Source organism: Populus euphratica, unplaced genomic scaffold, assembly GCF_000495115.2.
Source record: "Populus euphratica unplaced genomic scaffold, PopEup_1.0 scaffold1.1, whole genome shotgun sequence".
Classification (NCBI taxonomy): domain Eukaryota; kingdom Viridiplantae; phylum Streptophyta; class Magnoliopsida; order Malpighiales; family Salicaceae; genus Populus; species Populus euphratica.
The window spans coordinates 4294318-4306829 of record NW_011499845.1 but is presented as its reverse complement, the minus strand read 5'-3'; the positions used below and the strand labels follow the sequence as shown (position 1 = coordinate 4306829).

The following is a 12512-nucleotide window of genomic DNA, read 5'->3' as shown; positions in this document are numbered from 1 at the left end:
GTGAATAGAATCTTAAGAAAAACTACAAATAAGATATTTTACTATTATTATTATTATTTATGTATATTTGATAAATGACGTCTTTAATAATCTTTATTTTATACTGGATTTATTAAGCAGAAATTTTGAGAGTCTTAACTTAAACCGGATTTGTAATTTAGTTGCTGATAAATTACGGCCGTTCTAAAATCTTGGATGAACAATTGCTTATATAAATAACTGTCTAACCATGTTAGAGCCGTACGTTCAAGTGTCACTCATTTATTTACTTTCACCGTTTAATTATTTATTGTCTGCTCTGCCACTTGTACATAAGAGACTCTTCATCGTTACAGACACAACTCGCTTCGTCTGCCAGGCATTCCACGTCCCCGTTTCACGTTTCTTTTCACAAGGAAGCATGGTGACTTCTACTTTATAGATGATTATTTAGCAGGAAAAGTCTGTGCAAATAGAATCTTTATAAATAAGTTTATTATAAATTGATGTGCAGTGAGTCAATCGATATGATAATTAGATAAATTACAATTTTTATTTGTAGTTTTTTTTTTATATATTTTAGCTGTTTGTATATTCTTTATTCAATATCAGTTCCGGTATTTTTATTAAATTAAGGCGTTACTTTAGCCGATGCGACCGTTTGATTTGAGATTAGCTGGCTTTAAGCTTCATTTATGTTTGGTAACGGTTCAGGGGTTAGCTATATTGTGAATCTGCGGCTGTGATTATAAAAATAAAAAAAAATGTTCTGTTAATATGTATGGTTAAAATTTAATTTATAATGAAGATAATTAGATATATCGAATAGTGAGATAACTTTTTATATCAAATATATATTCAATATCTAACATATATATATGGATTGCAGTATGATTTGTCCAGAATTTTCAAAGAAAGGCTGCAGAACCCCCCCCCCTCTCTCTCTCTCTCTCTCTCTCTCTCTGTATAGATACACACACACAGCTTTCGATATAAATAAAAAGATTTAAAATGACATGTCTTTTAAATTTGTGATTTAAACCATAAAACTGAGCTAACTTCATAGAAAATAAGTCAAAATCAAATATGAAACTCAATTTTCAATTAACTCAATGTTGAAAGCTGAAATTGAAAAAAACTGAAATTGAAAAAAAAATCAATTAAAAAAACCAAAAAACAAACAACTCAAGTCAACTCGTGTTAACCTGTTAAACTTGCAACTCAGGTTATGTGACTGTGATAACTCTATAGAAAATAAATCAAAACAAATTATAAAACTCAACTCCGAAGCAATCTAATATTAAGTGATGAAATTATATATATATCAATTATGAAAAAAATCTGAGTTAACTTATATATATATATATATATATATATCAATTATAAAAAAAATCTGAGTTAACTTGTTAAACTCATTACCTGTGTAATGAGAATTGGATAATCTTATAGAGAAAAAAATAAAAAACCTAATTCCAAATCAACCAAATATTGAAGAATAAAAAAGAAAAAAAATCAACTAAAAAAAACAAAGTTAAACTACAACTCGGGATAAGTAAATCTAATGTTAAAAGATGAAATTAAAAAGGAATAAAAACATTCATATCTAATGTTAAAAGATAAAATTAAAAAAGAATAAAAACATTTACCTAAGTCAACTTGGGTTAATTCACCAAATCTATGATCTAGGTAATGAGACTAGGATAACTTTATAAAAAGCAAAATAAAAAATAATCATGAAGCCTAATTCTAAATTAACTAAATATTGGAAAAAAAAAAAAGCAAAACAAATCATATGACCTGAATTAATCTGTTAAAGTCGTGGTACGCGCAAGCTGATCCGGACACTACACGTAAATAAAAAAAAAATGATAACCACACGCTACAAGCTGCAGCGGTGGGCGCGATACGGCACCCAAGCTAATCTATATGATCATCAAGAGAGTGGGGCCATTCATGAATTGGCATTGAACAGCATGAAAACAATAGGGCGGCTTCCAAAACAGAACAAAATTATTTTTAAAAAAATGTGTTTAAACATTAAAGTGAAATTCAATAACTGGATACGGTTGTGCTGGAAATAGCGTAGGCTCATTCAACTACAAGGTATCTTCTTCTCTAAAAAACTAGAAACATGGCCCGTGACTGTTTATTTATCAAGCTAGCAACGTAATCATCGATAACCTTTTTATATACAATATCATTAATTTCAAAATAAGTTTTTGTAAATGGTTTTTATTACCGATATTCTACAATTCGACGCCTCAGTTTGATTGAGGGTTATATAGTTCATTATAGTGGGCAGAGGCAAGGGCTAGAGAGTGGTGCAGCCGTCGCTCCTTCTCAGAGTGCAACGCGAGACTTTTAATTTAATGGATTTTTTTAAAGAAAAATCTTGTTTTTTAACAAAATGGCGTTTTCAAAACTTGTAAGTTAGTCACGACCCTCTGTAGTTTGAATAGTTCAAATACAAGAAGAACTTTTTTACATCAACAAGATTGCTGACTCTGCCTCCAATTCTATTTTGTTTTTAAGTCAAATTGTTTCTAAAAACTACTTTCAAAACATTTAAATATTTATTTATTATTGTAAAAGTTGGTAAACTTCAAACACCTTCCCGTAAAAAAAATCTTATTCGGTTCCATTAAATTTTTTTTCTATTTTAAATAGAATGCATTTTTTAAAAGCTATAAAAAAATAAAAAATATATATTATTTGTTTATTATGTCAAATTTGATGTTCAATCTCTTGATTGTTATATATTTTATTTTGAATTATTTTTTATTTGTTTATTTATTTTAATTTTGCTTGTTAGAATTTAAATTAATTTGATTTTTAAATATACTTTAGTCTTCTACAAAAGCTGGTAAACTTCAAACACCTTCCAGTAAAAAAAAAATTCTTATTTGATTTTTATTAAATTTATTTTTTTCTATTTTAGATGGAATGTATTTTTAAAAAATTATAAAAAAATAAAAAAAATTATTTGTTTATTATGTCAAATTTGATGTTCAATCTCTTGATTGTTATATATTTTATTTTGAATTATTTTTTATTTGTTTATTTATTTTAATTTTGCTTGTTAGAATTTAAATTAATTTGATTTTTAAATCTACTTTAGTCTTCATTTTTTTATTATTTGTTTTTCTCTTGTTCTTTTCTTAATTAATTTTTTGTTTTTTTGTTTTATTTGATCCCTATTACTTTTATTGTTATTTATCTCATTTAAAATAATTTATAAAATTGATTTTTTTTAATTTATTATTTTTTTATCTGTTAGATTTTGTTCATAGTTTTTATTATATTTATTTTATTTTAAATAATTTATAAAATCTAAGGTTTTTTTTTTCAATTTCATCATCATTTAATTATTTTATTTATCAAGTTTGGTTTTTTTTTATTTTAATAAACTTGAAAAATATTAATAAATTATTTTTTTGTATAAAATAAAAAGTATTTTTTAAAAGTATTTTTAATTATGATGTTGAACAGAAAAAAAAATTAAAATTATTTTGCGTCAAACAAATAAAATGAGAAGGGAAACTACGTGTCCTGCTGTAACCATGCACTCATCCAAGCTTCACATAAATTTCTATCTTGAATGTAACAAATACAAGCTACCGTGTTATATTAAGATTTTGGTTGTTTTTTCATTTAAAAAGTATTTTTTTAAAGATAATAAAAATAAATTTATTATTTGATTTAAAATAATTATTTTTATTATTTTTAAACTCCTTTTGTGTCAATATTAAAAATAAATTTTTAAATTTTTAGGAATATTATTTTAATATAGTTTAAATAAAAATAATTTAAAAGACAGTAGCAATCGCCACAAATAACATGCTCTAAATAACTAAGTGGTATGCAACACAAGCCACGATATGGCTTTTAGGATTTTAAGATGAGACGAGGCGGTGAGCATTCACACGTGGTTTGATATCAAGAGTATATTAGATGTACAGCTATATCGTGAATATTTTACTATTTTAACATAGTTTGATAAAAATATTAAAAAAATACAGGTTAAAAAATATTAAAAAAATTATATGATTTCAACATATATTATTTTGAATGTTACGAATAATTGTTGTTTACTTAAGAAATCAAAAGTAAAATTTATTAACATGTACAAGAGTCAATATAAACTGCACGAAGAATTAATGAATTAATGGTTAATAAATAAAATTTAAGATTTAATGGTTAAGAAATAAAAAAGAAGATAAGTTTATGTAGCATGAGAGAAAAATAAAAAAAGAAAAGAAGATAAGTTGACGTAGTATGAGAGAGAAACAAGAAAAGAAATAAAAAATTAGCTATCGGAAAGATACGGAGGTTCAATTTTTATATATTCAATATTATTAAAAATATCTTGATAAAATAATTACAATTATATAATAAAAGATATCAAACAAGATCGTAGTTGATTAATAATTTTGTATGAGGTTAACTAAATTCTAAAATACCTTCACCTAAGTTTTACTCATATGAAACCCAATCAAAATATGGATAACATGCGAGGCGAACGAGTTTCATAGCTATACTTTCAACTATATAAACCTATTTTGTACAAGGAAAAAAAAATTCAAATTATTTTTAAAGTTCCTATATAAACCTATCAAAATATGGATCTTATTTATTTTAGTTGATAAAATAATTTTATTAAAAATATCTTGATAAAATAATTACAATTATATAATAAAAGATATCAAACAAGATCGTAGTTGATTAATAATTTTGTATGAGGTAACTAAATTCTAAAATACCTTCACCTAAGTTTTACTCATATGAAACCCAATCAAAATATGGATAACATGCGAGGCGAACGAGTTTCATAGCTATACTTTCAACTATATAAACCTATTTTGTACAAGGAAAAAAAAATTCAAATTATTTTTAAAGTTCCTATATAAACCTATCAAAATATGGATCTTATTTATTTTAGTTGATAAAATGGTTTGTCACTCTACAGGCAACTCGCAGTTGATTTTCACCTACGCAACAATGGAGAGAAATTAAAAAACCTTCCAATGAAAAAAATAAATAAATGAAAAGCCTGGGGAGGATATATAAAGAGCCTAAAAAAACCCTTGTTCCTCGAGTATATTACTACCATCTGAACCAATTAACTGTTTGTGTTCAAATCAAGTCGTCGACTCTCGAGCTACCCTTGATCAAGTCCGTTCGTGCAGCTCTGTTCCGAGGACATGGCAAATCTTGGTGGCTGTTGAGTAAGTTTGCTTTTGTTTAATGTGTTTATACTAAAAATAAATTTAAAAAATAAAAAAAATATTATTTCAATACTTAAAAAAAAAATAAAAAAATATTATTTCAATACTTTAAAAAAAAACCTTAAAAACTAATCGCACTATAATACCAAATGACCTGAAACATTAATTGAATTGATGAAAAAGATATTCATTTTTTTTTTAAATTGCATTGACCTGACCAATCATTCAAACTCGAGGGACTACACCAAGAATAATTTTACTGTATTAGAATAAGGAAGTGCTGCAGAGGAGCCCAACCCTTCTTTCAAGTCAAGCTACCTCATTTCATGTTAGATAGTTGAATCTACCTAACCCAACTACCTACCCCTCTCTGCCCCCCTTCTCTCCCCGTCCCCCTCTCAGCATTCAACAAAGGCAAACTAAAAATCTCAAAAAACAAATAACAACATTTCGTTTTTTGCAAACACGAAAAGAAAAATAATGTTTAGCAGCGCATTAACAAGTCGTTGGTGGATGGTATGGTCTGTGAGCTAACTAAGCACCATCTAGCAGATAAATACCGCCACGTGAACCGTCTTACCATTCCCCCTCTACTTCCCCTATATAATCGCCCCCCCTCCCCCTCCGAATTTCCTGTAATAATCCACTTCATTAACATTCCCCTCTCCTTCTCTTCAAATCGAGGCCAGAACATAGAAACAGAAACAGGAGTTGCAGAGTCCAATTCTGGTTAGTTAGATCCCCCTTTTTAACTAGGAGTACAATCAAAACAAAATACTCCTAGTTTCCTTCTCAGATCCGCTTTTCTCTCCATTGCGATTCCATTTTGTGTTTCTTACTGTTGTCTGTATTATTATTTTTTTCTTATTAAATCACAAACGTTCCTCGTTGACATCGAAAATACGGTTTAATCCTTCCTCTTGTTTTTCTTTCTTCTTTAGCTAAACCACTTGAAATATTTATTTATTTATATAAATTCCTGTCGTTTGGAAAAAAAAAGATCCAAAAGTGTTGTTTGGCAGCTGAAGAGATTTTGTAAACGACATTTCGTTTTGATATTTTTCTCTCTCATCTGTTAAGGATCTGTTTGCTAGGTAGGTGTGGTTTGATGTGTGTTTGTTGTAAAGTTAGGTGCGATGGCGTTTGTCTGGTTACTTGTTTAACGTTAGATCTGCATTTGGTAAAACATGGATTTACCTTTTGCTCGCATTTTTTTTTTAATTAATTACACTATTAAGCGTGCTTCATTTTGTTATTGTTGTTTTTATAAACTGAGGGATTTTTCTTGTTTGATGGCAGGCCAGTTTGAGTTCTTTACAATATGGCGACAGGACAACTCTTCTCTCGAACAACACAAGCTCTGTTTTACAATTATAAGCAGCTGCCTATTCAACGCATGCTTGATTTTGATTTTCTTTGTGGTATGTTTTTTTTTATTCGTTTTTATCGAGAAAGGAAGAAATGTTATTGAATTGAATATATATTTTTTGGATTATTGAGTTTGCTGTTATGTGATATTCAATAATTAATTTATTTATTGCTGTGTTTATAGGGAGGGAATTACCTTCTGTAGCTGGAATCATTAACCCTGGTGCTGAGGGATTTCAGAAACTCTTTTTCGGTCAAGAGGAAATAGCAATCCCTGTGCATTCGACGTATGATTTTCTTTTCTTTTCTCTCTCTGTTTTCTATTCCTTTCACTTGTTTTGTTTCTGTTTATACGATTCATTAAATGATTTCTGTGCCTGGTTATCGATCTTGGAAGGGTTCATTTGTTATGTTGCAAAAACAATTAATTTGGTTTGATTTGCTGAGGTTGAGTGTTTTATGATACCAAATCACGATCTGTATCAAGATTACATTTAACTGTTATGATACTCTGCGTTCCGGAGTGCTGATTCATTAGAACAGCAACTCCTTGATGATGAGGCTCCGGTCTACTCAAATGTCATTGGAATATGAGTTGTTGGATGTCGATCATGTGCTGGTTTTGTTTCTAGTTTTACTAGTCACTTCGTGATTCAAGTACCGATTTTGGAATGGTTACTCGTTGTGTTTTGAAAAAGTCCATCTAATTTGTTGTGATACTAGATCACGACTATTATTGAGATTACACTTAATTTGTATGACCTTTTTCTCTCCCGTATGTTTGTTCACTACACTAACCATGAATTGTACCAGTATTTTTCTGAGGTTTAGTTTCCCACTTTTGTTTCATCGTCTTTCTTTGCAGTATTGAGGCAGCTTGTGCTGCTCATCCAACCGCTGATGTGTTTATCAACTTCGCATCATTCAGAAGGTCTGTATTTGTTTGCTTGGTAGGATCAAAGATTGCATGTTTTTGTCTGAACTGTGTAATAATCATCTGTTAACTTGTTTGCAGTGCGGCTGCTTCATCCATGGCTGCTCTGAAGCAGCCAACCGTTCGAGTTGTGGCTATTATAGCTGAGGGTGTTCCTGAGGGAGACGCCAAACAATTGATTGCATATGCTCGGGCTAACAATAAGGCAAGGAAAATGATGCAATGCTATTTGAATTGCAATGAATGAAACATTTAAATGGCACAGTATCTTTGGGTCCCTGAGTATTCATTACCCGGTTGACTTGAGTTTTTGCTAATTTAGTGCTGCTGGTGTTTCAGGTTGTTATTGGTCCAGCTACTGTTGGAGGCATTCAAGCTGGAGCATTCAAGATAGGCGATACTGCTGGAACAATCGATAACATAATTGCTTGCAAGCTGTACCGGCCTGGATCTGTTGGATTTGTCTCAAAATCAGTAAGCATTCATTCCATTTCTCCTCTTTCTTTTCTGACATGTTTATCAATTAAACCTGAGGTCTCATTTGGTCACTATACATGTATGACATGGAATTTATCATCAATGAAAGAGCTGTAATACCAGAAATGGAAGGAATATCATTCTAATTGGTCTAGACTTGCTATCGCACTCCTCTTACTCACCATTGCTGTATGTTAAGGGTTCTGAGAATTATGCATCTTTTCCAATGCAGGGTGGTATGTCTAATGAACTATACAATACCATTGCCCGTGTAACCGATGGAATTTATGAAGGTAATTATAATTACACATGCTAACTACTTTTTTTGGGTTTGTTTTTATGGCTTCCCTTATGCGGGCAGATTTCAATTGGAATTAAATAGCATTATTTTTGTCAATCTTTTAGGTATTGCAATTGGAGGTGATGTGTTCCCAGGATCTACTCTTTCTGATCATGTCCTGAGGTTTAACAACATCCCGCAGGTATATTATTATTTCCACGTATTTTACATTTAATCAAGAGCATGTGCTTTTTGTTCCACTCTTGTTGACAAAGCTGGCAATACATCAAGTGCCAAATTTGTATACATGCTCATTCATAAAGTTAATGTCTGTAATTAGTACTGTTTTATGGTAGATTTGTAATTCACTGCAACTCTCTGCTGCGACCATTTACTGATTTTGGCAATCTACACTTTAAACTGCTGCATATTATCATATTTGAGGCCTTTTCATGTATTTTTGTGCCTTCTCCAATTTTATTTTCTGATCTTACGCAGGTTAAAATGATAGTTGTACTTGGGGAACTTGGTGGAAGAGACGAGTATTCTCTTGTTGAAGCCCTAAAACAAGGAAAGGTAAGCAAGCCTGTGGTTGCTTGGGTCAGTGGAACTTGCGCGCGACTCTTCAAGTCAGAAGTGCAATTTGGTCATGCTGTAAGTGGTTGCCCAACTTTATCACATTTATCTGTTTTAAATCACAGCTGCCATTGCAGTACAAGAGGCATATTCTGAATCTCCCTTGTGACTTTGTAAACTAGGGTGCTAAAAGTGGTGGTGAGATGGAGTCTGCTCAAGCAAAAAATCAAGCACTGAAAGATGCTGGAGCTGTTGTTCCCACTTCATATGAAGCTTTTGAGACTGCAATTAAGGAAACATTTGAGAAACTGGTTAGTCTATATATGCTATAAACTTTTTCCCTTGAGTAACTCTCTAAACTTGGATAAATTAAAAGAGTAACTTTCCAAACCAGAAAAGAGACACTCAAGTTTCCCTTCAGATGCTGACATGCTTTGAGAATGTTATTTGGTGATTTGCTTCTAGGTTGAAGAGGGGAAGATATCATCTGTTAAGGAGTTTACACCTCCACAAATCCCGGAAGATCTTAACATTGCAATAAAGAGTGGAAAAGTTCGAGCACCAACTCATATTATTTCTACCATCTCTGATGACAGAGGTACTTTTACCTATGCACCCCGAGTTATTGTTATGGTGCAAGTTGGCTTAAATGTCTAATAATGTACTCTTAACCCCACTTTGCAGGCGAGGAACCATGCTATGCTGGCGTGCCCATGTCTTCCATTGTTGAACAGGGTTATGGTGTGGGTGATGTCATCTCTCTTTTATGGTTCAAGCGCAGCCTTCCACGTTACTGTACCCATTTTATTGAGGTAAGTTTCTCATAATTAATTGTATGACCCTTATTTACACTTTTATCTATTACACTGAGCTTTAAGTTCTATGTTGCACTTGCCTTTTTTCCCTTTTGTTTTCATAGAATGACATTCATTTAGAAGCAATTTTTGGTCCAGCTTCTTTTTAACTGATACATGTGAACTCAATCAGATATGCATCATGTTGTGTGCTGACCATGGTCCCTGTGTCTCTGGTGCTCACAACACTATAGTAACTGCAAGGGCAGGAAAGGACCTAGTTTCCAGCCTTGTCTCAGGTACACAATGGGCATGGGATGATTTATTTTCGTTTCTTTCATGAAATTCTCTACACTTTAATCAATGGTAAGGGTTTTTGAGATAACATTACCAGAAAGAATACTGAATCATGATCTTCTGAGACAGGTTTGCTCACAATTGGTCCCCGATTTGGTGGTGCCATTGATGATGCTGCTCGGTACTTTAAGGATGCATATGACAGGGTAAGGCATAATAAATTTTGCATGTACATTTGAAATTGGCCTCCCATATTTCTGATAGTTTGTAGAGACTTGGATTAATTTGTGTGCCATTTCTTGTCAGGGTCTAACACCCTATGAGTTTGTTGAAAGCATGAAAAAGAAGGGAATACGAGTTCCTGGTATTGGGCACAGGTGAGAGTTTTCTAGAATTACATGCAGCTTAATTGCTTTCATTGGTTTCCATTGCTAGTATGAATGATGGAAATTCTTATTTACCTTTTTGGAAAAGGATCAAGAGAGGGGACAACAGGGATAAAAGAGTGGAGCTTCTACAGCTGTTCGCTCGCACACATTTCCCTTCTGTGAAGTATATGGAGTATGCTGTTCAAGTTGAAACTTACACTCTCTCAAAGGCCAATAACTTGGTACTTAACGTCGATGGCGCGATTGGGTCCCTTTTCTTGGATCTCCTTGCAGGCAGTGGAATGTTTACTAAACAAGAGATTGATGAGATTGTTGGGATTGGTTATTTGAATGGGCTCTTTGTGTTGGCTCGGTCCATTGGTTTGATTGGGTAAGTTGGATTCCCCTTCAAAATTTCCTTATCGCATCCCTTTGGACTTTCTTATGCTTGTCATTAGGTTACTTCAAACCCTTGATATTGACACATTGACAGTGAGATCACCGACATGATTAACTGTTTCATTAATATGCTTCTAAAAGCTGAATTCCTTGTAGTCCCATCATAGAATTGGCTGGTTGTATGGCTGCTCGATGGATATGACTCAATTAGGACACGAGAGCGCATAGTGTAATGTGTTTGGGGTATCCGGCTATATTAGCAAATGCCTGGCTTATGTAAAATAAGGTTCAGTGGTGGGTAAAAGGACCCTGTAAGGATGAGTGGCATGGACCACCATGTACTACTGCAAATTTGCGTCACTACATGCCTACATAATGTTGCATCTGACCCTACAAGTGTTTGTTGTTTCAGGCACACCTTTGACCAGAAGAGATTGAAACAGCCTCTATACCGTCACCCATGGGAGGATGTTCTCTACTCCAAGTGAGAGAATTACAGGTAGCAGGCGCAGCTCTCACGTGCTCTACACAAGCCTTTTGTTTTTCAAATTTCTTGAGTCTTGGCTGGAATGTCTGGTCAGTTGTTGGATTAGTGATGTGCTGCGGCAAGGTCAAGCGTTCCTTTGTGTTTGGAAGTTATAAGTAGCCTTTTATCATTTATTAAACAGATGCTGCTATAAGATGGTAGTTTCAGATTTCAAGAAGGAATAACTATGTTGCTGGGATGTATGGGTAAAGAACATTAACCATCACCCTAATGTAAGAGCATTTGTCCTTTCTTGGTATTCCTTTTGGATTTTTGGTCACATTCTCCTGTTGTGGATGCTGATAAAGGAAATGAAATAAGGGTTTTTTTTTTTTCAATAGCTAGAGCTACGAGAGTTTTGTTATAATTATTCTTGTTTTCCGTATCATTAACGTTTTTGAATTATTACGAGAAACTATCACACATCAGATAATGTTGGTCCAGTCTACGTGAACTTGGTCCGTGTTATAATTTCACATCTTTATGTTCATCGAAGATGCTCATCAAAGGTGCTTAGCTATCTTTCAAAGGATGTATATTTTTGTGTCAGCATTACGATGCAGGTTGTCAGTTCTGGCTTTCAAAATAGGAACTTCCGTGGAAACGATGGGTGCGTTGTTACACAAAAACAAAAGACAAGACAGGTTATGGAATAATATAGTATCTCTCACGTGGACGAGATGGTCATGAGGGGAATAAATCACATGGGCATTATACTTGGTTGTCCCCTGCCCTAGCTCATAAAATAGAAAAAAAACAGTTTTGGTGTCGGAAGCCTTGTCCTGCTCTCTTGCCTTGTTTTGTAAAGTTTGTTGTACACGTTGTCAGGATGGACGTGATGCGGGGAAAAAAATAGAAAACCCAGAAGCAAGCAAGGAAAGAAAGAAGCCAGCAATCATGGTAGGAAGAAGATAGAATTTAGATGCGTAATAATGTGATACTTTTATTAAATCAATAAAATTTGCGACACAAATTGAAAAAAAAAATATAATTCTAAATATCCAATTATTAAACTCAACTCGTCAATATAAATGAAACAAAAATAATAAAATAGATTCAAATAAGACCAGTCTCCTAATTAAAAAGTAACAAGCGGAGCACATGTTTGTATAACTTGCTGTGTGGGTACAATGTCCCACCGGTACCGCTTCTCTGCGTTTGGTCCCGGAATAAAACCGACAAAATAAAACATTTGAAGACATTTTATTTTGAGAAAAAAAGTGAAGCTTGCCAGTCATGACGATCATGATATCTTTTAGAGAATGCTCTCATATGTGCGTGTCGCAACT

The 12512-nt window shown here is 32.6% G+C and overlaps 1 protein-coding gene across 3 annotated transcripts; it reads left to right on the top strand.

The window, feature by feature from the left end:
• The first annotated feature begins 5595 nt into the window (after positions 1–5595).
• LOC105122521 (ATP-citrate synthase beta chain protein 2) lies at positions 5596–11558 on the top strand. Of its 3 annotated transcripts, none has more exons than XM_011021671.1 (17): positions 5596–5987; positions 6504–6625; positions 6757–6859; positions 7438–7503; positions 7588–7711; positions 7846–7980; positions 8216–8276; positions 8389–8465; positions 8762–8917; positions 9022–9150; positions 9305–9437; positions 9524–9651; positions 9827–9932; positions 10060–10136; positions 10237–10307; positions 10405–10689; positions 11110–11558. In XM_011021671.1, the coding sequence occupies exons 2-17, from the start codon at positions 6526–6528 to the stop codon at positions 11183–11185; spliced, it is 1827 nt and encodes a 608-aa protein (XP_011019973.1). In that variant the 5' UTR covers positions 5596–5987; positions 6504–6525; the 3' UTR covers positions 11186–11558. The 3 variants fall into 3 exon arrangements, with proteins under 3 accessions (XP_011019973.1, XP_011019965.1, XP_011019981.1); XM_011021663.1 differs by having other exon boundaries at positions 5597–5933; XM_011021679.1 differs by lacking the exon at positions 5596–5987 and adding an exon at positions 6196–6298.
• Positions 11559–12512: the final 954 nt, after the last annotated feature.